At 52.8% G+C, this 25686-nt stretch overlaps 1 protein-coding gene across 3 annotated transcripts; it reads right to left on the reverse strand.

The window, feature by feature from the left end:
• Positions 1-538: 538 nt before the first annotated feature.
• On the reverse strand, positions 539-25120 carry LOC120388163. Of its 3 annotated transcripts, none has more exons than XM_039509793.1 (3): positions 4051-4174; positions 3601-3722; positions 554-1497 (listed from the first exon to the last, which is right to left on the reverse strand). In XM_039509793.1, the coding sequence occupies exons 1-3, from the start codon at positions 4060-4062 to the stop codon at positions 576-578; spliced, it is 1056 nt and encodes a 351-aa protein (XP_039365727.1). In that variant the 5' UTR covers positions 4063-4174; the 3' UTR covers positions 554-575. The 3 variants fall into 3 exon arrangements, with proteins under 3 accessions (XP_039365728.1, XP_039365727.1, XP_039365726.1); XM_039509792.1 differs by lacking the exon at positions 4051-4174 and adding an exon at positions 24855-25120 and having other exon boundaries at positions 561-1497; XM_039509794.1 differs by lacking the exons at positions 3601-3722; positions 4051-4174 and adding an exon at positions 24404-24520 and having other exon boundaries at positions 539-1497.
• Between the last annotated feature and the right edge of the window lie 566 nt (positions 25121-25686).

Below are 25686 nucleotides of genomic sequence, written 5' to 3' on the forward strand. Positions count from 1 at the left end.
AAACATGCAAACTGGGGCCTGCCCAGAGTGTTTTTCAAGAGTCTACCTCCACCTCCCCAGCAGATGGCAGCCGATGGCCAGGTTCATCCATAGCGAGCTGGGTGTCTGGCAAAGGCTGCCCGGCCTCGCTCCCAAGGGGGTGACTCTGCCAGGGGTCTGGGCTCAGGGGGAGCCCCAGGCAAAACGTGGGGGCCAGGCCTGGCCCGATGAAGGGGGCACTGCCAGGGAGGCTGCGAGGCCTCCCACGCTGTGTAAAGTCCAGGCGCACGGACAGAGAGGAGGGAGACAGACACAGGGACAGAGACACGAGGCCCCAGGAGCCTTCAACACTTTATTGGTGTTAATCATTCAGGATGGGGGGACTCTGCAAAATCACAGGCCTTGAAAAAAGAAATATCCCACCCCCTCCACCCCCTGTATCCTCCCATGTCCCCGAACCCTCCAACAGTGTCCCCTGCCCTGTAACCCCCCCAACCCTCCGATGGAGCGTCCTAACCCTCCATCCCCCTTTCCCCCGATGGCACCCCCTGGCCTGCCATGCCCCCAACCCTCCTGCAGCACCCTCAGCCCCGCCGTTACCCCCGCCTCTGAGGGGGCCACTTAGGCCGCTGAGGGGGCCAAGGCTGCTGAGGGGGCCACTTAGGCCGCTGAGGGGGCCAAGGCCTCTGAGGGGGCCACTTAGGTCGCTGAGGGGGCCAACACCTCTGAAGATGCGCAATGTCCTGCCATCCCCCCAATGTTACAATGTCGTCCTCTGCCCTGCTGTCCCCCCAGCCCTCCAATGGTGCCCCCTGACCCACCATCTCCCCAAACCTCCAAAGGTGCCTCCTGCTCTCCCCTACATCCTCTGCTCTCCCCTCTGCCCCCTGCTCTTCCTTCTGCCCCCTGCCAGATGGGTGCAGTGGCTGCCTCATGGCTCGAATCTCATCCAGGCAGGCGCTGGGGTCGGGGCTGGGGTCGTTCCCTCTGCAGTCCCTGCAGCCGTTGGTGTCACAGCGCAGCAGGGGCACGTTGGGCAGCTGGTGCCAGGCCTCCAGCAGGCTTTGAGGATCCAGGTCCCGGTCCTGATGGTAGATCTGCCGGAAGATGAAGGCCTTGTAGTTGTGGTCGATGGGGCGGAAGGTGTCGCTCACCATCCGTAGGATGTTGTGGGGCCTCTTCACCAGCAGGCACGTCCCCGCACAGGGCGAGCGGACGGTGAAGAAGATCAGGCAGCTTCTCTCGTTGTAGGTCCGGGCCAGGAGCTTCTGCACGGGGCTGTTCCGGTCGCCCTGGAGCAGGCGCCACTCGGCGTGTTCCCCCGCCCTGCCCAGGCGCTGCATCCGGGCAGCCACAATGGGCCCTTCGTCTGGGTCGTACAGGACACCCTCTGGGTTGATGGCCGCCTGCATGTCCCGCAGCTTGTTCCTGCGCAGCACCTGTTCCAGACCAGATGGGTTCTCACAACTGGCTTTCTGCAGGCTGACGGCGAAGGCGTATTCAACAGCCAACCCATCCCTGAGCGAAGGCAAAGCAAAGGGCAGTGAGAAGACAGGGGGCTCTGAACAGCTCTGCCCCAGCCCCGAGCAGCAAACTTGGGGTGGGTCACACATGGCGCTTTCACTGGCCGGTTCTAGGCTTTCAGGGCTCCAGCCTGGATTAGGGAATGTTTGCTCCCTGGGAGAATGAAATAAACTTGGAGGGCGGTTTTTAGAAGAAACTGCAACAGGTGCCCCCAGGGATCATCAGCCTGGTGTGAGCTTTGGTCCGTCAGCCCCACAGGGCTGAGCGTTACCGCTTGAGCTCCAGGAACAAGCCGGAGCTTTTATGCGGAGCCACCCCAAGAGAGGGACGTGTCACACAGTTCGCCCCAGCATACACAGCGATTTTCTGGAGAGCTGAAGAACACTGGAGATCAGGGCTCCTCATTTCTCCCCCCAGTTCTGGGAGGGGACTGTGATTGTGATTAAAGGGAGGCTGACAATGGCACCTATATATGGCCCATTCAGTGTGAAAGGCTTTATCTCCACCACGTTAGAGAGCTGGGTTCTCATCCCACCTCTGCCTGAAGTGGCCTTGTGCAGCTGAATTGGGGAAGGTTGGGGGCTCATAACTGACTGAGGACAGGGCAGTAATCTGTAAGGTCTGAGGCCTTTTTCAGGAATAAGCAGCAGCCCAGGAAGCAAAGAGTCATATTCCCTCTAAATTTAAAAAAAAAATGTAAGATTGGGCTGTTAAGGCAGCATTCCTGTGCTAACAGTCCTCACCATCACCAGTTCTTAAGATCATTAAAGAAAACTTTATTTGACAGCATTCAACAGTCTGGCAAGAAACCCTCTTATTGTCGTACCTCCCGCAGGCATGCCGCCAAATCCACGTTACCACCGGACCTCCCACAGGCACGCCGCCGAAGGCTGCCTAACTGCCGTGCTTGGGGCGGCAAAAAAACTAGAGCCACCCCTGCCTTTATAGTCCCCCACTTCTTGACTCTTTATCTAGATGGTCTCTGTCTGGTTCTTTGATTGTTTCTGTCAGTTGCAGAACTAATTTTACAAGATTTAAATCAAGTAAGGTGGTGGGTTATGATTGGGTAAAGAATTGTTTTGTAATGGGCTAGGATTGGAGAAAAACACAATTCTGTAGCATTTCAGTTAACGATTGGTTCAGGTACAGCTAAGCCCAACTCAAGTTTCACTATATAAACTGGGGTCCAAAAGGAACACAGTTCTTTGGAGACTAACTGCAGGGAACAGCCGAAGATCAGAGCTGCCAGCCCTCAATACAGCAGCTAAAGCCCCAGATGACCTGGCCCTGACTGGCCCCCAGGAAAAGTCCATCTGCCTTATTGGGAGTGGTGAGCATTGTCTGCTTCCCCTGTGTATGGGTGTAGAAGGAGCTGGGGCTCGCATCTGGGAAGGGTGATTGTGGGATTCAGGGGGAGATGGAGCCTGGAACTGGAAGAGGGGTAATTCTTGGGGATTTCCAAATTTTGTTTTGGAAAAATTAAAACCAGATTTCAGTTGGACCATATCTGAATATTTCATTTCAGCAAGATCAAAATATTTCCATTTCAGCTTTAGCAACTTGACTTTCCTGCTGTATAATATAATGTAATATAATATTTCACCTGTATATTATAAACAGTAATATAATATAAGTAAAAATATAAAATAAAGCCATAACCAAATGTTTCTATCTAACAAAACATAATTCTAAAACAAAATTTGGAAATCCCATTCCATGGAAGTTTTCCAATTTTAGTAACTAATTTGGACTGAAAAGAAAATAGAAATTTCTGAGGGAATTGGAATTCCAGTTTCCAAACCAGTTTTTCACAATAGTAATGAGACCCACAACCCCAGCCCGGTGCACCCCTAGAAGTACCCCTCTTCCAGTTCTCTCCCTGCATCCCAGAATCACCCCTCACAGCTCCGAACCCCAGCTCCCCCTGCACTCCAAAATCACCCCTCCCAGCTCTGCCATGCACTGAGCCACCTATGCCATAGAAAATCACACAGGGCAAAAGTGAAGCATCTTCCCCCCGTTTTCCTTCATTTACCACCCGAGGAGGGTAGACGGGTCCCAGCCAGATGGGAAATGCCCAACTGGCGTCTCACTCACTTATCTACATGATCCACAGTCTCTTTGTGCGCGGCCGGGTTGATGGTCCCGACAGTCTCTGGCCCGAAGCAGAGGAGAAGTGGCAGCAGCAGGAGTCCAGCCCTGGGCATCCGTCCCGACACCTGCACAGGACCCCACAGTGTCAGCACCCCTGAGCCTGGGCACATCCCAGAGCCAGCAACCCACATCCGCTAGCCCCTGGTGTGCTACCGACAGGAGAGGGGGCAGGGGATAACCCCCTGGAGATTGATGGGGTGGGGTGTGAATGGCAGACAGGTCTTCCATGGGGCTTTATGGGCTGGGGCGGGGGAACAAAGGGGACTCACCTGGGATTCCATAGGGCAGGAGGAAGCGGTGGGGATTCACCAGGGTTTCCGTGGGGCAAGAGGAGGTGGGAGGGACTCACAAGGGTTTCCATGGGGCAGGAGGTGAGGGGCAGTGGGTACTCACCATGTTTTCCATGGGGCAGGAGTAGGAGGTGCCGTCACTCACTGACAGATGCTCATACCGGATCCCCAGTGATGGGCTCTCAGCTCCCAGCCCCTCTTCTTATAGCCCCATTCTTTCCACCACCCCCCGCCCCATGCTGCAGAGGGACGGTGCCCACTCCTGCTGTCCCCGTGGCCAGGCCAGTGGCAGGGGAGGTGGGACTCAGCTCATTCATTCAATATTGCCTTGAAAGGAAATATTGTGGGGCTGAGCCAGGAGGGGTGGGGCAGACGGGGGACCAGGATGGGAGGTGGCAAGGGCCAGAGCAGACATGGTGGGGGATGGGAGCTGGGGAGGACCAGGGCAGATGGGGGTGAGGGATGGGGTATGGTGAGGGCCAGGGTACACAGCAGTGGGGGATGGGAGGTGGTGAACACCGGCCAGCGCAGACTCCAGGCTGGAGCATTGGCCCTGTCCAGGTGGGTTGGTTTGTCTCATGCTGGGGGTTGACGGGGGTAAGTTCCTTATTCTCCTGCTCATGAGCAAGGCCTGGGGCCTTACATCTCTGTCCCTGTGTCTGGCGCTGTGACCCTCTGTGCTCCAAGGCAGTTCACTGGCACTCCCATATTTACCATGGTGATAGAATTTGGCTCTGTTGTGTACACAGTGAGCCTTGTGAGGCATCATTCGAAAGGGCTCGATCTGTTGAACATTAATGTCCTGGTGGATTGTATGTGCTGTCATTGTATGGGCACTTATGAAGTTGTGGTTGGTGTGTGTCACTGGAAGATGTTGGGAGGTTGGAAACACCCACAACCAGTCTTTCGGGTACAACAGTGGAGAAGCCAGATAGTGTTGATGGTCCATTAAGGGGAATGCACACTCCCAAGGGCTATCATGTGTGTCCAATGAAGGCTTCTCACAGGGAGCCCATAGACAATGGACAGGGCTTGACTCATGTTATATAGATCTTTCCAGCAAGTGGGAGAGCCTATAAAGGAAGGGAAGTGACTTTTGGCCTCTCGCCCCTCCCAAAACTCAACACCTGGGAGCACTGTCTGGAGAACAAAGAGGGTGAACAGGGGAGGTGGTTCCAGGCTGCAAAGGAGAATCCCAGCCTATGCAGTGAGGAACTCGACCATCTATGGAGTGTAGCCAATGGCTTTAGTTTGGTATTTAGTTATTGTGTGATGTCATGATTCCATTCTATAGACTCCTTATATGTTCGTCAGAATTGATTTATAGGATTATAATAGTATAAGATGAAGCAATATTTCGAGAAACTAATAAGTCAGGCAAACTGAAACAGGAGAAGACTGTGGGCTGAGGCCTGCTGAAAGGCTTTAGCTGAGCTATTTTAGGCCTTGGATAGCAGTTGATGGCCTAAAAATGAGGGATAGCTCAGTGGTCTGAGCATTGGCCTGCTAAATCCAGGCTTGTGAGTTCCATCTTTGATGGGGCCCTGTGGGGGTTAGTCCCACTTTGAGCAGGATTTGGACTAGATGACCTCTTGCAGTCCCTTCCAACACTGATAATCTATGATTTGTTTTTTAAAACAAAAAATTGGATTTGTGACCATAAATCAGCATTGACCATGACAGAATTCTTTCTGATTGGGTACTGCACAATACTGTTTCTTTCCTGCAAAGGCTATTTGCTTCATAGGAGCTTTCCATGCAATTAGTTGTACTGGACATGATCCTTGTGTTACATTTACTGCCAGTAAGTTTTGTTGGTAGCTTTCCAGCTGACCACATAGTGGGGTTATTACCTTCAACATGTTTCACCTACAGATTCATTGATGCCCCTTTTGAGAGCTACAAGTTATTTGTGGGCAGGGGTGAAAATAACTGAAATTTCTTACAGGTACTGTCCTGTCACAGTTGGGGGCTCAGGGTAGAGGATCGGTGTGGGGGTGTTGCAATACGACAGTACCTGTTAGAAATCTAAGTGTGGGGTGCAGGGGGCTGGGCTGTGTGTGGGTGTGGGGGAGCTCAGGGCAGGGGGTTGAGGGTTGTGGGGGCTTAGGGAAGGGGGAGGGGATGTGGGGAGGCTCAGAGCAGAGGATTGGGGGCTTTGGGGGGCTCAGGGCAGAGGGCTGGGTGTGGGTGCAAGAGTCAGGGGAGGAGGCTGGGGGTGAGGGCTCAGTCCAGGAAGGGGGCTAGGTGTGTGTGTGGGGGGGTGTAGGAGTCAGAGCAGGGGGGTTGGGGCTCTGGGAGGCTCAGGGCAGGGGGCTGGTTGAGTGTGGGGGGTGCAGGAGTCAGGGAAGGGGGCTGTGGGTGCGGAGGGCTCAGGGAAGGGGATTGGGGTGTGTGTGTAGGGGGGAGTGCGTGGGGGGAGACTCGGAGCTGGGGCAGTCCCGCTCATGGCTGGGTTACCTTATCTGGCTGGTGGACGGGTCCCTGCCCTGCTGCTCCTGTTTGCTGGCAAGGGAGCTGTGGGCTGGTTGGGGAGGGGCCCATCTGCTGCAGGGAAATGGTTGGCAGTGGACGTGAGAGATCCCCCTGGCCTGCCGCTCCCTTCCCTGGCTTCTTCCCAGGGGCTGCCGGCAGCAGTGTCCGCCATTGGCACTGCACGGGCGCTGCCTGGCGTCCAGTGAGAGAGGGGAAAGAGGGGGGACAGGCGCGGACACCCCACCAGGAGACCGGTTTATTTTCTGGAGTACGTTATTGATGTGCTTTCTGATTTTTTTAACATTCACCTTATTTTTAATTGACATTTCTGTACCAAACAATTCTGTAATCCTCCATAGAATTTCCAGTGGACTTGTTTTTTGGGGTTTTGGGTTTTTTTGAGGAGCATAGAGAACACAGAATCATAGAATTATAGAACTAGAAGGAACCTCGAGAGGTCATCAAATCCAGTCCCCTGCACTCATGGCAGGACCAAGTACCATCTTTAGACCATCTCTGACAGGTGTTTGTTTAACCTGCTCTTAAAAACCTCCTGTGATGGAGATTCCACAACCTCCCGAGGCGATTTATTCCAGTGCTTAATCACCCTGACAGTTAGGAAAGTTTTCCTAATGTCCAACCTAAACCGCCCTTGCTGCAATTTAAGCCCATTGCTTCTTGTCCTATCCTCAGAGGTTAAGGAATCATTTTTCTCCCTCCTCCTTGTAACAACCTTTTACTGTTGTCATGGCTCCTCTCAGTCTTCTCTTTTCCAGACTAAGCAAAACCAATTCATTCAATTATTATTGTCTAGTTTTAAACCCAAATTAGCTATATCCTGCACCTGTGGAAAACCCAAGGATTACTGAGAAGAAAAATCCCACTTTGGTGTCCGCAATAACTGAATTTTCTCATTTGCCAATTAGACAAATCTAACAGGGCAGGGATATGTGCGAATTGTACCTGATTAATTAATACCCCTGGCACAGGTTTGGCAGTGAGACCACTACCAGGGCCTTCTTGTAATTTTGGACATTTTACTGAGTTTTGGGGCTTATGGTTCTTTTTAACTATTATTGTCTGGACCTTTCCTTTAACTACTGCTTTATCAGAGGCTCCTTGAACAATTGCAATAGGAGGAGGATTTCTCTTGGGATTTCTTGGTTGGGTTTGAATATAACTCTAAGCTTTAGACAATTAGTCCAGCTCTCCCGGCAGAGTGCTTCCAGGGTTAACATGCATTATTACTTTACCCCAAAGTGCTGGTGAAGAATTGTTAACAAACAAATTAATACATTGTGGGTTTGTTTCCTTACCAGGCATTTCATTAGAGAGCCAAGCGGCTGAAAGTCTATTGTGAAATGTATGCGGTGACTTGCCTTCCCATTGCTTCATGTTAGCTACCAAACTCACTCCTGCCTGGCTTGGGTGCATGTGGAGGCTCTGGTTTGGGCTCTAAAGTGTCTTGGCCTATAATGGGCATGTTAGATTTCAAATGAATGATGCCACTTGTTCTTTTTATTATGGCTCCTGACTTGATTGGCTTAGAGAGATTAAAGTGACTTTTAGATTGCAAAGACTTTTGTCTTTCTTAAGAGATACTGATATCCAGAATTTCACCCTTACAGGCTTTTACAGCAACTTCTACAGTTCCCTGAGTTTCTTGCAAGAAACGACCCCGTTGTGGATGCGCTTGCAAGATATTTTTTTTAATTGCGCTGCTGTTTTTACTCTTGCCCAAACAAATGTTCCTGCCCCGTGGCTTCTTTTTCACACCATAATTTTATAACCAGCCTCTTGCAGGTGTTGCTTACTGGAGCTTAAGTCTCTTGCCAAACACTTCCTTTGATTAAGGAGTACAGGATTGACCTCCCTTACCCTACTGAGTTGTTTTTTTCAATGTCTAACTAGACTTCTGCTCTTTGCATAAGGCTTGTTTTACCTTCCTCAGTTGTTTTACCTTTCTTTTAAATCCTTTTCCATAGGATATTACATGCTATAGATACACAATCCAGGGCTATTTCTTTCACCTCTTAAGCCTTTCCCCGCCCCCCGCCTTTTCCTTTTCAAAGAGGAAATACCATCAATTTCAGGGATCTCTAGGGGCCCCAAGCACTCCAGTAGTTTTTAACTAACCCTCCCCCACGGGCTTTAATGTCGTCTCGCACAAAGGCCTCCCAGGACGTTTGTGGAGTTGGAATTGTTGCAATAAATGCCTGAGTGCGTAACTTATTTTGTTCCCTATTTCTTTTGGAAAAGTGGCCGGCGTCCCTTCCTTGCTCCCAAAATGGTTACAGGGATTTGATTTGATTTTTTAAATTGAGAAGGGTTTGTGGTGCTCACTTCTCCTTCAAAAGCAGCAAAGAGTCCTCTGGCACCTTATAGACTAACAGACGTATGGAGCATGAGCTTTCATGGGTGAATACCCACTCGGTCGGATACTTCTCCTTCAGGTGTTTTACACCTGTAGCACACCGAGAGGAAGAGGCAGTGACCAAGGCAACCCCACAAAGATTTCCTTGATCCTCCATCAGTGGCGTAGTCCAGAGGAGTTTAAAGTTTGGGGAGCTTATTAATTAATATGATGTGTGTGTGGGGCGGGGGTGCTTGTTGCTTATTATTGACAAATGACGGAGAAGTGTCCGACCCACTCTGCCACGCCTGGTAGGGGGCTTTTACCCATACGTGAATTCAAGGGTCCATTACACAATTGCAATTCCTACTTTCTTCCCCTGACCTCAATGTTTACAACATTAACCAGACAGACAAACATAGAATGCAAGCAGGCATAAGCAAAAGCAGGACATCTCCCAGTATGACTTTTGACCTAGATAAATATTTTTTTTTCTTAAAACCTTGGTTTCTTATTGGGTTTCTGTGTTTACTATGGTTCCACGTGTTCTTTATGGTTTCTTGCGTTTTCTATGGTCCTGGGTTTCAGCACCAAATCTGGAGCCTTTCATTCTATTTAACGTCAATCACATTTCCCTGGGTTCAGCACTGGTGGCTACAGTCTCAAGTTCAAGCGAGTTGTCTCTGTTCTAGATCTGGAGCCCATAGGAACACAGGAAACCATCAGCAAGTAACACATACAATTACAAGAGCCTCTCTCTTTTAGCGGTTTTATTAAAGTTGGCAATAAAATCATAAAAGTTACAGCACATCTGATTAAAAATCAAGATATGTGCCATGCACTAATTATAACTATAGACAGAATTACATCCTCCTAGGCGGCATTAGAATCTGTCAGCCCTCTCAAACTCCGTCGGCCCTCGCATGGATTGATTGTTACTATGGGAGTGGTTTCTGCTGGAGTTTCCTGTAGGAAGCTCAGTTTGCCTACTTTGGGCACCCTTTTTGATACTGTGACGCTGTCTATACCTACATTCGGCACATGTACATGACAGCATCGTCCCTCTCTTTTTTATCGGTCTATGTTCCCTGGAGACATGAGGGACCCCGAATTCTGTAGGCTGGGTAGGTTGATGTCCCGCCTTTGTCTTGCGGTTTAAGGCACGGGTTATAAGCATATTTTGTTGTTACAGCATTTTTAAATTTAACTTTCCCACTTTGACTTTCTCAATATTACCCGTTTCTGCCTCTTTTCTTAGAATTTTAGGGCATCGGGTTCTTTTTAGGTTACCAACATAAACCACGTTTTGTATTCAAAGCCTAAAATAGCTAAGCTAAAATCTGGCAGGCCTTAGCCCACAGGCTTCTTGCATTTCAGCTTGTCTGACTTATTACCTAGTTCCTTTAAATATTGCTTCATTTTAGTCTTTTCTAATTCTAGAAATCAAATTCTGATTAACATATAAGGAGTATATAGAATGTAATCATAACATCACACAATAAATGAAAACCAAACTAAAACCCTTGGCTACATTTCCCCCCTTGACAGAGTCAGTGTTATCTCATTATCAAGGGATGACTAGATTATAAGTGCCCTGTCACATACATATGACAGGATGTGACAATGATTAATGCAATAAGACACATATATACTTGATAGAACATTCACATTTAATAGAATCATAGAATCCTAGGACTGGAAGGGACCTCGAGAGATCATCTAGTCCAGTCCCCTGCACTCATGGCAGGACCAGCCCCATCTAGACCATCCCTGGTATGGGAATGTCTAACCTGCTCTTAAAAATTTCCAGTGATGGAGATTCCACAAGCTCCCTTGGCAATGTATTCCAGTGCCTAACCACCCTGACAGTTAGGAAGTGGTACATAGTTCGGACAGTTAGGAAATGGTACATAGTTATAATCTGCTTTTGGAACTTGTTGTGGACTTATGCTTTGCATTACCTTATAAGTATTAATGTTCTTGTATTCTTTTTTATATATTCTTTTTGGTTGTTGCGGGTGTTGTAACAGTTGACCACAGAGGTAACAGAATAGGAAACACATGTGGTAAAGGGTTTTTTGCCTTCCTCTGCAGTGTGGGGTAGGGTCACTTGCTGGAGGATTCTCTGCATCTTTAAGTCTTTAAGCCACGATTTGAGGACTTCAATAGCTGAGACATAGGTTAGGGGTTTGTTACAGGAGTGGGTGGGTGAGATTCCTTGGCCAGATTCAAATCCTGTTTAGTTTTTAGAACTAAGACTGCAAATTAGTTTTATTTCTTAGGTGACCAACTTTGATCTCTACACCCACTATTTACAATCACTTATCATCTGTCTTTCTGTAGGTAATAAATTTGTTTTATAGTTTACCTAAAATAGTGCGTTTTGGTTGAAGACCTTGGGGAATCTGCTCAGTGTACACAAGCTGGTGCATGTCCTCTCCACATCGAGGGCTGAATGGACTGAGTTATCAATTTAAACTGGCCAGGCTTCTCACTAGGGCAGGTTGGTACAGACATGGGATCCAAGGACGGAGAGCTGCGGGGAATTGGCTGGATCCTCTCTGTTGTTAGTTCATGAGTGGGTGGGGGAAGAATTCATGTAACTTGGCTGGGTGCGTCCCTGCCTATGGATCATAGAATCATAGAATATCAGAGTTGGAAGGGACCTCAGGAGGTATCTAGTCCAAACCCCTGCTCAAAGCAGGACCAATCCCCAACTAAATCATCCCAGCCAGGGCTTTGCCAAGCCTCACCTTAAAAACCTCTAAAGAAAGAGATTCCACCATCTCCCTAGGTAACCCATTCCAATGCTTCACCACCCTCCTAGTGAAAAAGTTTTTCCTAATATCCAACCTAAATCTCCCCCATCTCTGTCCATGTGTCTGGCTCTCTTCCACCCTGTCAGGACAGACACAGACAGCTGGGGATGGGACAGGAGGCTGAACATGTCGATCTGTCACTCAGCGAGATCAGGTTGCCGCTGTCTGTGCCAACAGGGTGCCAATAGGCCCTGATGTCAGTGGACCTGCTCCAGCTGGGAATCCTCACTCCAAGGTCAATCCAGGGTGGGGAGAGGTTCTAGTGGGGAGCTTAGAGTGTGCTTGGGTGGAGTGGGGGTTCTAGACTGGAGTTCAACGCTTGCTCGGGGACGGGGAAGAGGTTCTAGACTGAAGCACAGAGGTCACTAAGAAGTGAGGGGGTGCTAGATTGGAGTGTAGAGCAGAGTCAGGATGGGGTGTGGGTTCTAGAATTGATCCTGGCGCATGCTCTGGGTGGGGCAGATGTTCTAGATAGGAGCCACATGTGCACAGAGGTTGAGGGATCTAGATAGGGGCCCGGCCCACACTCAGGAGGGGCAGGGGTTCTAGACTGGCAGCCGTTACACACTCGGGGGTGGCGTTCTAGATTGGAGCCTGGCACATACATGTAGGTTAAATACTGGGGCTCAACAGGGGAAGATTTTCCCTCTGGAAAGCACCCTGCATCCCTCAGGGACTGGCAGAAACTCAGCACCACCATTGCCAAACCAGCTGGTGTTTCACTAGGATCCAGGACTGATGGAGGTTTCGGGTGGGTCCAGGACAGAGAAATGTACCTGAGAGCCCCACGCTAGCAGCTTCTCTGCCCCCTTCAGCCTCCTGGGGACATTGGGATGGAGGTTTGGCTTGTGATGGTCCCATCCAAATGGGTTTTGCTGTTTGGAACTGGAAAGTCTTCTTCCCAGGTGAGGGGAAACTGAGGCAGGGCTCACCCACGGTGCCACACCTGGCCCTAAGGGGCACGATGAAACGGCCTGCGCTAAGACCGAGCTGCTTCTCTCCAGCACCGGGCCGGCCAAGGGGGCTCGGCACACAGAGATGGGGCCGCAAGGGGGCACACTGTTGTTCTAACGCAGGGTTAATGGGGGCAGGCTGTAGATGCCAGGAGGAGTAAGAGAACAGGAAGGACCAGTTTGGATCACATTTGGGGCCAGGCTCCCAGACACTCCCCGTCCTTCGGCAGCTCCCAGTGCTGTCCAGCGAGCGACGGCTCCATAGCAATCGGACTGAAGGCACAGCTTGGGGGTGGGTGTTTGGGGTCACACAGCCATCCGGTCTTGGGAGGGACCCACTGAATGTCTGATACTCCTGAGGAGACCGTCTGTTTGCCCCCCACCATTCTGTGTCCAAGTGGTGCCCCCGGGGACTATGGGGCAGGGCAGTTCATGCCCCTTGGTGGCTGTGCTGGTGCCTGGGCACTGCGGGCGGGCGCCCTGGGAAGGGGGCTCATAGTCCAGCCTGGGTTAGTGGGAGGCTCCCCTCTGGGTCCAGTTCCGCGAGCTGCCAACGGCCCCAGCCCAAGCTTCCCCTGCTGGTGCAACTGTGGCTTGAGAAATAAACGACCCTCGTGGCCAGGGTGTTGGAAAAGGAGCCGTTGGGCCAGCAGGCTCCACCCCCGAGGGACCAGCCGCTGGTGGCCTTGTCTGTGGCAGGGAGTGGGGAGCAGGTGAGGGCCTCCCTCCTGAGCCCCTCACCCTTCCTCTGGGGGAAAGGGATCCCCAGGAGAATGAGAACCTGGGATCCGGGTGAGAGGGAGGGACCAGGGCAGAGCGAGGATCCCCAGTGGGCTGGGCAAGGGGGGTAGAGCAGCGCGGTGAGGGGGTCTCCGGGAGTGGTAGGCAGATATTTCTGGCCGTTTGGGGGAGAGCAAGGGGCTGAGGGCAGAGTAGGGGGCATGGAGGAGAGCAAGCAGTGTATGTGTTGCTCAGTCTGCCCCGCAGTCCCTCAGCTTGGTCCCTGGCTCCCAGCCTGGACGCCCCTTCCCAGGAGGGGAGCAGGGCCGCCCAGAGGATTCAGGGGGCCTGGGGTCTTCGGCGGCGGGGTGTCCCCACTGCCAAATTGCTGCCGAAGACACGGGACTTTGGCGATAGATCCCGGGGCGGAAGGACCCCCCCCCCCGCCACCGAATTGCCACTGAAGACACAGAGTGGAAGAAGCACTGGGGGCCCGAGCCCCACAAGAGTTTTCTGGGGGCCCCGCAGCTAGTGAAGGACCCCACTCCATGGGCCCAGATAAACTCTCATGGGGGCCACTGTGGTCCGGGAGGGGAGCTGTGACCCCTGAGAATCCCTTCCCCCGGCCAGCCGCAGCAGGGCCCCAGGGTGCTCGAGCTACTGTGGAGCCAGGTGCCCAGAGGCCAGCGGGAGGAATCAGGGCTGGGACGGCTCCCCAGAGGAATGGGGCGATTGCACCCCGGCTGTTGCTCCATGTTGCTCTCACTCTGGCTGTGTCCAAGGCTTGGGCTGGATGCAGGTGGTGCAGGCCTGGGACGCAGGAGTCCGGCTGGCTGGTCCCAGCCCTGTCCTGGCTGTGCACCCCGCGCTGAGAGCAAGATACTGGCTGGGCTCCCCGCCAGCCCCCCACTCTCCAGGAGCTCCCGGTGCCGTCCCTGCCAATGATGGCTTCGTCAGGAAAGCCATCGGGCTGTGTGCCCCATCTGCACCCAACCGGTGCCCCCACCCCAGGGAGACTGGGTGGGAGTCAGGCCCCCAGCTGGGGACTATGGGGCAGGGTGGTTCATGGCACTTGGGGGTAGGGCTGGGGCCTGTCCTGGGGGGGTGCTCACCCTGACAAAGAGGTTCAAGGCCTAACCTGGCTGGGTGAGACACCTGCCCCCCCGCACCGCACCGTGCCAGGCACAGGGCGCCCCCATTGGCCGAGCTCCCCCGCTGTCGCAAATGCAGCTTGGGAAATAAATGGCCCTTGCGGTGGTGAATGTGGTGCAAGAGCTGTGTGGCTGGGAGGCCTCGCAACTGAGCCTTATGCCAACCCCTCGCCTCAGCCCTGGCCGAGCTTCCCCTGTGGCCTAACCTTGGTTTGAGAAAGAAACGGCCCTTGTGGCCGTGCTCAGTGGTGAGCTGGAGCCGGTTCCCACAGGTTCCCAAGAACCGGTTGCTAAAATTAGACCTCCGTGGAGAATCGGTTGTTAAAGGGACAGGGTGTGTTCAAAGAACTCCGGTCTGCAGGCCGGACCATCCTGTTGCTCCCAGGATTCCCAGTTGGGAGGCTGAGTCTCCACCAGCCCTTCCCCCACATCCCCCCAGCTGCAGCGGGGCCAGCTGAGTCATCCTGCTGCTTTGAGCTTAGGGTAGGTAAGGGGAGAGGGCTGCCGGGGGGGGCAAGTGGGGTAATTTGCCCCAGGCCCTGCAGGGGCCCCCAGCCCCACGAATATGTCTCCCCCTGCCCCAGCCCCTCCCCCACTCCCCCCTCTTAAATCAGAACTTTTTATAGGGAACCGGTTGTTAAGATTTTGGCAGCTCATCACTGGCCGTGCTGGTGGCACAAGAACCGCGGGGCCGGCAGCCTCTAGCCCCCGAGGGACCAGCCTCTGGTGACCTTTCTTAGAGGGCTTATTTCTTCACCCTCCCACTTCCCTGGTGCTTCTCATGTGAACAGAGAGCGACAATACCCAGAGTCCAAAGGTCCAAAGAATTCCATGGTGATTGGGGTGAACTTCCAGCAAGCTTCAATCCAAGTTCCTTTTTCCTTATTTTTGAATCCCAAATTATTCCCTCTTTGCCCCTAGTTTATTTAGTAATATTCTCAGTTATACCTAAACCAATCGTTTTACTGAAATCTATCTAACCAATCCTAACATATTGTAACATAATTCTCTAACCAATTATATCCCACCACCTTAATTAACTTACACCTCGCAAAATTAGTTATACAGCAGACAGAGACAATTAGAGAACCAGACAGATTAACAATTGAAAAGTGGGGGCCGTAAAGATAAAAGATACAGACATGAGGGTTTCACAACCACAACCACTGATAAGTGATTTCTTGCCGGACAGGATGTTATCAAAGTACGTTTTCTTTAATCATCTTTCTCTGGTGCTGATGGGCACTATCAGGACAGGATTTATTCCTAACAGCCCAATAGCACCTTATTTCAGTGTGACAGGTTTGGGATGTGAGGATGTGACCATCGCATCCCAGCTTATGGCTGTCTCTGCTGCTTGGCCAAAGGCCTTAGCCTAGGAACCAAGCCTCAGACTGTCCTAGTGAGAGAAGGCTCAGACACAGGCAGACTGTGATTTTGATTCTTTTTTTTATACCTCAGTAACTAGCTAAGTGCTAAAAATACACCTGCGTTCCTAAAGTCTAGACCTTTACAGGCAGGCCTGCCTATCTATATCCTAGCGACCTTGTCTGTGGCAGGGTGTGGGGAGTGGGAGGGCATCCCTCCCAAGTCCCTCATCGTTTCTGTGGGGGCAAAGGGACCTCCCTGCCCCTGGCCCCCTCCTAGGGTGACCAGACAGCAAGTATGAAAAATCGGGACAGGGCGTGGGGGGGTAATAGATGCCTATATAAGAAAAATACCCCAAATCGGGACTGTCCCCATAAAATCAGGACGTCTGCTCACCGTACCCCCTCCAGAGAAATCCAGCTGGAACGGTCTTTGGCCTGGGTCAGAACTAGGGAACAAGTGACAGGCGTCTCGCACAGCACGTACCCGTCTCACTCAACCCCAGGATCATAAACAGGAGCTGGTCTATTGGGCCAGGTGCTGATTGGCCGGCTGCTGTCCCAGCTGCCGTGCCAGGGGCTGAGTCGGGGTTTCCTGTGTTACAGGCACAAACTGATGCCGTTTGGGAGCCAGCCCAGGAAGAGGTTTTCTGGGCAGAGCTGGATGAAGATGTCCTGGCATCCAACATCGGGGCAGAGATGCCAGGTGCCGGGACCTTGGGAGCTTTATTGCCCTCGGTCGCCCAGCAGAGAATCAGCAACTTCATCACATGTGTGTAATGAACAGAGTGGGATGGAAACTTCTCATGATACTACCCCGATGGCACCCCCTGCCCTAGGACCTCCAACCCAACTGCACCCCTCCTGCCCCAGGGACCCCCAAACCAACTGCACCCCTCCTGCCCCTGGGACGCACAACCCAACTGCACCCCTCCTGCCCCAGGGACCCCCAACAGCACACTCTGCCCTGAAAGCATCAACCCCATTGCACTCGCTGCCTGGAGACTCCCAAAACGATGCTGTCCCCTGCCCCCAGACACCCACCCAAGTGTGAGTCTTCCTAAGGTGCACCTCCTTCCCCAGGACCCCCCCAATTTCACTCCCCTGCCTGGAGACCCCACACCCACCTCCAGGTGTGTGCCCCCTGCCCCAGGAACTCTATCCCCATGCAGACTCTGACCCCTGCCTGGGACTCCCTCCTCAACTGCAGTCCCCTCCCCAGGATACCCCAACCTCACTGTGCCCTGACCCTGGACCCGCATCCTCAACAGGGCCACACCCTCAGGTGGCATCCACCAGGCGCAGGGAGCAGCCCCCCATCTGGACCCATAACCCTCTCCCCTACCCCAGCTCCTCAGGGTTTTATCACCTCCCTTTGTGCCAGTGAGGGGGCACTGGGTCTTGTGAGCCATGGTGACAAAGATGGCTGCCTCCTCCCTCTGGTGGGGACAGACTGTGTGGAGCCCAGCCAGGGGGCTCTGTCAACCCCCAGATGCCGCAGGATCAGGCCCACACAGCTTGACGGGGGGCAAGGGGGATAGGCTATAATAATGGCTTGAAGCCCAGGGTGACAGAGCCCCCACATTGGCCTCAGCCCGAACCCCCATCCCTGACCCCTTGGGCTCCCAAGCAGGGCAACTGCAAAGCAGGGTCTGCTCCTTGCATTAGTCACATGTCTTCCTCCGGTTCACCAGCAGATGGCAGCAGGTGGCCAGGTTAATTCAGAGAAGCTCGGAGCCTCACCCTGCCGCTGTTGGGGTTGACTTCGGATTCATAGAATCATAGAACATCAGGGTTGGAAGGGAGTTCAGGAAGTCACCTAGTCCAGCCCCCTGCTCAAAGCAGGACCAATCCCCTAAATCATCCCAGCCAGGGCTCTGTCAAGCCTGACCTTAAAAACCACTAAGGAAGGAGATTGCACCACCTCCCTAGGTAACTCATTCCAGTGCTTCACCACCCTGGTCAGGAGGGTGGTAATATAGCCATACTGCTATATACTTATTATTAGAGCATGGAATTTCTATCCATAGAGAGTCTATGGTACAGTTTGATACATTTCCGACTTTTACTTCATTTGATTCTACGCTTTCTTTCACATCTAGTGCCACTCCCCCACCAGCACGACCTGTTCTGTCCTTCTGACATATTTTGTACCCTGGTTTTACTGTGTCCCATTGATTAGCCTCATTCCACCAAGTTTCTGTGATGCCTATTATATCTGTAACCCTTCTGCCCCTCTGAGTTGGCAGCAACAAGGACCAGGTTCAGTATCCAGGGGTTCCGTTTCAATAACGCGATGCAAAACCAGCTCGAGCCCCCACCCAGTGACCTGGGACAATTACACCCCCCCGCCCACCGGGCACCTCTAGGAAGCAATACTTCCCCTCTCGCAAGCACGGAGTCTGAGTGTAGCAAAATCCTTTTAATGAAGGAGGGAAACAATGCGGCATTACATTGGGGACATACCACAAACAGAATTCATAACACAAACCATGAGCAAAATACCCACCTCCAAGTAAGTTGGGCAATGTCCTTTTCCCTTAGGGTCTTAAGTCACCCCAAAGTCCAACAATCCAAAAGTCTCTGTCCCTGGTTAGTGCTGCCCCAGAGTTCAAAAGTTCATCTGCAGAGTTTTACACCCCTCCAGCCTGGGTGGAATTGGGGGAGGGGGGGCACACGGGGTGTTAAGGGGCACCTTACGTGGGCCGAGGCCAACTGCCCCGCCTCTCCGTGGAGGTGTGCTGCAGCCTTCACCACAAACAGCTCTTCTCCACTAGCTGCTCCGCTCCTCCAGTCGTCCCCACAAACTGCTCCTCTCTGCTCCACTCGCTGTTCCGTGGGCCGCGCCACAACCGTCCCACAAGCTGCGCTGCTCCACCACCTGCTCTACTCCACCAGCCGTCCCATGAACCACTCCAGCCATCTTGCAAACTCCTCAGCTCCACTCACCACTCCAACCATCCTGCAAACTACTCTGCCAGCCACTTAGCAATATATCTTCAGGCTCCCCCACTAGTTAACACAGCACTCAGTGACCTCAGCTCAGTAATTTTAGCTCTTTTAGGGATTTCAGATTTGTAGTAGAGGAGCTCTAGTGCTGGTGCACCATTGGCCCAAAGTGAATTCAGCTCAGCAGTTTCTAGCTAGACTCCTAATAGAATCAAAATTAGCTCTGCTAGTGAACAGTGGAGAGGAAGAAGGAGATGCAATTAGGCTCACACACACTTCTCCCCAACTTCTCTCAATTCACTGGTTTTTGGAACCCATGTCCCTTGTCTAGCGAGTGCTACTTAGTTGATTGTGAGTCCCTCTGTCATAAAACAGTATCATAGTCCTTCATTCACATAATCAGGGTAACAACACTTTATTCCTCCTACCCCAATAACCGAGACATTGAGGATCCCACAGCTGTCAAAGTGACCATTTTTTGGTCTGCCGTGGACTCATGCTAGGCAGAGTGGGTGTGCCTATGCAAACAAGATCCGCCCCCTAAGCTCATTTGAGAACCACTGATGTAATTGAATGGGACTCTTTCATTTGTCTGTTTCTGATCAGACCCTGCCTGTATTTATCATTTTCCATCCTCTTCTCCTCACAAGAACATAGAGATTCTCTATTAATAGATCCTCCCCTAAGAGATGTTCCAACCACGTGCTCCTCCGCACCTGCTGGCTTTCCCCCAGCCCTTAGTTTAAAAACTGTTCCACAAACTTTTTAAAGTCAAGTGCCAGCAATCTGCTTCCATTTTGGTTTAGGTGGAGCCCATCCTTCCAGTAGAGGCTCCCCCTTTCCAAAAAGTTTCCCCAGTTCTTAATAAATCTAAACCCCTCCTCCCTACACCATCATCTCATCCACGCAATGAGACTCTGCAGTTCTGCCTGTCTAACTGGCCCTGCACGTGGAACTGGAAGCATTTCAGAGAATGCTCCCAGGGAGGTCCTGGACTTCAATCTCTTACCTAGCAGCCTAAATTTGGCCTCCAGGGCCTCTCTCCTGGCCTTCCCTATGTCATTGGTACCTACATGTACCACATGTACCATGACCACTGGGCTTTAGCGACAGGCACCTGACCCTAGCCGTGGCCTTTACCACCCACCTGTCCCCGTCAGCGGATCCCGGCCTTGTTAACAAGCAGGTGAATCTGGCTCAAGGGGAGAAGCGGATGAAACGAACAGGCATGTACGACTCACCAAACCAGGGCAGGCCCAGGTTTCTGTCTAACCGGCTCTCCTGTCCCCTGTTCTCGTCCCCCATCCCCAGCGCAGCACCTCAGAGCCTCCAGCCACTGACTGGAACCTCGTCCCATCAGGCCGGGGAGCTGCAGGTCCCCGTGGAGTGACGGGGCACCTACACGTCCCACTGCAGGTGGACGTGTGCCCAGCGCTGGAGCCAGGGCGCGTTGCCCAGCAGTTCCCGTGGTGCGGCGCGTGCCGGCCAATCTCATGGACCCGCCCAGAGCACACGGGGCAGATCTGCCCTGACCCCTCTCAGCCCCCGCTGAGCTTCCCCCCGTCTGATCCAGCCAGTGCAGGGCTGGCAGGAAACATGCAAACTGGGGCCTGCCCAGAGTGTTTTTCAAGAGTCTACCTCCACCTCACCAGTAGATGGCAGCCGATGGCCAGGTTCATCCATAGCGAGCTGGGTGTCTGGCAAAGGCTGCCCGGCCTCGCTCCCAAGGGGGTGACTCTGCCAGGGGTCTGGGCTCAGGGGGAGCCCCAGGCCAAAAGTGGGGGCCAGGCCTGGTCTGATGAAGGGGGCACTGGCTGGGAGGCCTCCCACACTGTGTAAATTCCAGACACACGGACAGAGAGGAGGGAGACAGACACAGGGACAGAGACACGAGACCCCAGGATGCTCCAACACTTTATTGGTGTTAATCATTTGGGGACTGGGGGACACTGCAAAATCACAGGCCTTGAGAGAAGAAATGGCCCACCCCCTGCATCTCCCAATCCTCCAAATCTTCCGATGGTGCCCCGTGCCCCGCCCTCCCCGGCTGGTGCCCCCTGGCCCGTCATCCCCCCCAACCGTCCAGTGGTTCCCTCAGCCCCGCCGTCCCCAACGCCACCCACGGCGCCACCCACGGCGAAACCCACCCCACCGTCCCCCACGCCTCCGACGGAGCTCAATGTCCGGCCATCCCCCCAATGTTACGACATTGCCCCCGACCCCATTGACCCCCCAACTCTCCAATGGTTCCCCCTGCCCCATCATCTCCCCAACCCTCCGAAGGTGCCCCCTGCTCTCCCCTACATCCTCTGCTCTCCCCTCTCCGCCCAGCTCTCCCTCCTGCCCCCTGCCAGGTGGGTGTAGCGGCTGCCTCATGGCTCGAATCTCATCCAGGCAGGCGTTGGGGTCGGTTTTGGGGTCGTTCCCTCTGCAGTCCCTGCAGCCATTGGTGTCACAGCGCAGCAGGGGCACATCAGGCAGCCGGTGCCAGGCCTCCAGCAGGCTTTGGGGATCCAGGTCCCGGTCCTGACGGTAGATCTGCTGGAAGACGAAGGCCTTGTAGTTGTTGTCGATGGGGCGGAAGGTGTCGCTCACCATCCGTAGGATGTTGTGGGGGCTCTTCACCAGCAGGCACTTCCCCGCACAGGGCGAGCGGATGGTGAAGAAGATCAGGCAGCTTCTCTCGTTGTAGGTCCGGGCCAGGAGCTTCTGCACGGGGCTGTTCCGGTCGCCCTGGAGCAGGCTCCACTCGGCGGGTTCCCCCGCCCTGCCCAGGCGCTTCATTCGGGCAGCCACAATGGGCCCTTCGTCTGGGTTGTACAGGACACCCTCTGGGTTGATGGCCGCCTGCATGTCCTGCAGCTTGTTCCTGCGCAGCACCTGTTCCAGACCAGATGGGTTCTCACAACTGGCTTTCTGCAGGCTGATGGCGAAGGCGTATTCAACAGCCAACCCATCCCTGAGCAAAGGCAAAGCAAAGGGCAGTGAGAAGACAGAGGGCTCTGAACAGCTCTGCCCCAGCCCCGAGCGGCAAACTTGGGTGGACCGCACATGGCACCACCACTGGCCGGTTCTAGGCTCTCAGGTCTCCAGCCTGGGTCAGGGGACGTTTGCTCCCTGGGAGAATGAAATAAACTTGGAGGGCGTTTTTAAGAAGGAACTGCCACAGGCACCCCCAGGGATCATCAGCCTCATGTGAGCTTTGGTCCGTCAGCCCCACAGGGCTGAGTGTTACCACCTGAGGTCCAGGAGCAAGTCAGAGCTTTTATGCGGAGACACCCCAAGAGAGGGATGTGACGCACAGTTGGTCGCAGGATACACAGTGATTTTCTGGAGAGCTGAAGAACACTGGAGATCAGGGCTCCTCGTTTCTCCCCCCAGCTTTGGGAGGGGACTGTGACTGTGATTAAAGGTGGGATAACAACAGCACCTATATGTGGCACATTCAGTGTGAAAGGCTTTATGTCTGCCACGTTAGAGAGCTGGGTTCTCATCCCACCTCTGCCTGAAATGGCCTTGTGCAGCTCAATTGGGGAGGGTTGGGGGCTCATAACTGACTGAGGACAGGGCACTAATCTGCAAGGTCTGAGGCCTTTTTCATCAATAAGCAGCAGGAACCAGAGAATCACATGCCCTCTAAATTATAAAGAAAATGTAACACTGGGCTGTTAAGGTGGTGCTTCTGTTCTAACAGTCCCCACCATCACCAGGTCTTAAATCTTTAAAGAAAACTTTGACAGAGTTCAGCAGCCTGGCAAGAAACCCTTTATCAGCAATTGTCATTGTTTAATCTGTACTTCTATTGCTTTACCATTATAGTCCCCCACTTCTCTCCTGTTTATCTAGATGGTCTTGGGCTGGTTCTTTGATTGTTTCTGTCAGTTGCATAACTAATTTAAATCAACTCAGGTGGTAGGATATGATTGGGTAAAGAATTGTTTTGTAATGGGCTAGGATTGGTGAAAAACATGATTTTGTAGCATTTCAGTTTACAATGATTGGGTCAGGTACAGCTAAGCAGGACTCAAGTTTCACTATATAAAGTGGGGTCCAAAAGGAAGGAAGTTCTTGGGACGCTAACTCCAGGACACAGCCCAAGATCAGCACTGCCAGCCCTCAGCACCCTGCCAGCCCTCAATGCAGCAGCTGGAGCCTCATATGACCTGGCACTGACTGGCCCGCAGGAAAAGTCCGTCTCCCTTATTGGGAGTGGTGAGCATTGTCTGCTTCCCCTGTGTATTCTCTTTTGGTAGCTGTTTGTAAATAGAGGTTAAGGATATTACTGTGCAAGGCTCTTTCACTGGTAAAAGGCCCCACAAACCTGCAGAAAATGATGCCCTGAGCCCTAGGAAGTGGGAAAGCGCGGGGGTGCCTAAATTAACCGGGTTACGCCTTGAGCCATGGAAGGGTAAAGGTGGGTGGAGTGTGCAGGTAACAAATCAGTAACAAGGGCTGTGCTGAGCACTAGACAGCAGACATGGGAGCAGATCTCCTGACTCCCAGCCCAGTGCACCTTTGCCTTCACTACGATCTACTGGGAGGGAATCTTGCTCTTGGGGGGTCACCACATGGGCTTGGGGGAGCACAGGTGTCACCTATGGGGGCAAGGTGAGCCCTCCAGACCCTTCATCCTCTAAGCTGAGCCCCCCGGCCTCCTTCTGCAGCCCCCAGCCTCTGGAGCAGGGGTGGGAATGAAGCTGGGTTCATGGTGGTTTGTCCTATTATAGGGCCTGAATGTGATCATGAATATTCATGCTAATGCTCAGCCTCCCATGTCCAAGTCTAACATCCTCACCCTGATAATACTGGGGGGCACTTACGCTACAGGCCAGATCTTTTAAGAGTCTCAGGTGTAAGGTACCTGGTCCTCATTTATTCCAGAGGGAATGTACAGCAAGCACATGGTTAGTGCTGGGCCACATTTTTTCAGACAGAACAGTTTTCCTTAGGGAAAGGCAGATTCAACAAAATCTAAATGTTCCAAGGGAATACATTGATTCTGTGCAATTTTCTGATAAAAAATATTCAGAACAATTTGTTTAGATTAAAACATTTGGTTATGACTTTTTTTTTACTTATGTTATATTACTGTTTATATACAGGTGAAAACATATGGACTTTCATATTATTATATTATATTATACTATAAAGCAGGAAATGCAAGTTGCTAAAGCTGAAATGGAAATATTTTGAGTTTCCTGAAATGAAATATTCAGATATGGTTCAACTGAAATCTGTTTTTAATTTTTCCAAAACAAAATTTGGAATTCCCATTCAGTGGAAGATTTCAAATTTTAGTTCTAATTCAGACTGAAAAGAAAATAGAAATTTCTGAATTTCCGAGGGAATTGGAATTCCAATTTCAACCAGTTTTGCACAATAGTAATGAAACCCCCACCCCCGTGCACCCCTAGAATTACCCCTCTCCCAGCTCCAGGCTCCATCTCCCTCTGCACCCCAGAATCACCCCTCCCAGCTCCAAGCCCCAGCTCCCCCTGCACCCCAGAATCACCCCTCCCAGCTCTGCCATGCACTGAGACACCTATGCCATAGAAAATCACACAGGGCAAACGTGAAGCATCTTCCTGCATTTTTTCCTTCATTTACCACCCGGGAAGGGCAGAAGGGTCCCAGCCAGATGGGAAATGCCCCACTGGGGCCTCACTCACTTGTTCACATGATCCACAGTCTCTCTGAGCACGGCGGGATTGATGCTCCCGACAGTCTCTGGCCCGAAGCATAGGAGAAGGGGCAGCAGCAGGAGTCCAGCCCTGGGCATCCATCTCGACACCTGCACAGGACCCCACAGTGTCAGCACCTCTGAGCCTGGGCACAACCCAGAGCCACCAACCCACATCCGCTAGCCCCTGGTGTGCTACCGACAGGAGAGGGGGCAGGGGATAACCCCCTGGAGATTGATGGGGTGGGGTGTGAATGGCAGACAGGTCTTCCCTGGGGCTCTAAGGGCCAGGATGGGGGGGACAAGGGGAACTCACCAGGGATTCCATAGGGCAGAACGAGGCGGTGGGGAATCACCGGGGTTTCCATGGGGCAGGAGGACGCGGGAGGGACTCACAAGGGTTGCCATAAGGCACAAGCTGAGGGGCAGCGTGTACTCACCATGGTTTCCATGGGGCAGGAGTAGGAGGTGCCGTCACTCACTGACAGATGCTCTCACCAGATCCCCTGTGATGGGCTTTCAGCTCCCAGCCCCTCTTCTTATAGCTCCATTCCTCCCCAGGTCCCCCACATGGTGCAGAGGGGCGGTGCCTGCTCCTGCTGTCCCCGTGACCAGGCCAGTGGCAGGGGAGGTGGCACTAGGTGGGACTCAGCTAATTCATTCAATTTTGCCTTGAAAGGAAATATTGTGGGGCTGAACCAGGAGGGGTGGGGCAGACAGGGGAACAGGATGGGAGGTGCAAGGGGCAGGGCAGACATGGTGGGGGCTGGGAGGTGGTGGGGGCACTGGGGCAGATGGGGAGGGGGCTGGGAGCTGGGGAGGGCCAGGGCAGATGGGGGTGTGGGATGGGGTATGGTGAGGGCCAGGGCACACAGCAGTGGGGGGTGGGAGGTGGTGAACACCGGCCAGCGCAGACTCCAGGCTGGAACATTGGCCCTGTCCAGGTGGGTTGGTTTGTCTCATGCTGGGGGTCGACGGGGTGAAGTTTCTGATTCTCCTCCTCATGAGCAAGGCCTAGGGCCTCACATCTCTGTCCCTGTGTCTGGCGCTGTGACCCTCTGTGCTCCAAGGCAGTTCCCTGGCACCCCCATATTTACCATGGTGATAGAATTCGGCTCTGTTGTATACACAGTGAGCCTTGTGAGGCATCATTCGAAAGGGCTCAATCTGTTGAACATTAATGTCCTGGTGGATTGTATGTGCTGTCATTGTATGGGCAGTTATGAAGTTTTGGTTGGTGTGTGTCACTGGAAGATGTTGTGAGGTTGGAAA

The sequence above is a fragment of the Mauremys reevesii genome, linkage group 22 (assembly GCF_016161935.1).
Source record: "Mauremys reevesii isolate NIE-2019 linkage group 22, ASM1616193v1, whole genome shotgun sequence".
NCBI classification, from domain to species: Eukaryota; Metazoa; Chordata; order Testudines; family Geoemydidae; genus Mauremys; species Mauremys reevesii.

What these genes read in the sequence shown, in the direction of transcription:
- LOC120388163 (XM_039509793.1), bottom strand. An exon ending in ACTGTGGATCATGTAGATAA is followed by an intron (nt 1,498 to 3,600) that starts GTGAGTGAGACG and finishes GCCTTCGCTCAG; the next exon opens with GGATGGGTTGGCTGTTGAAT.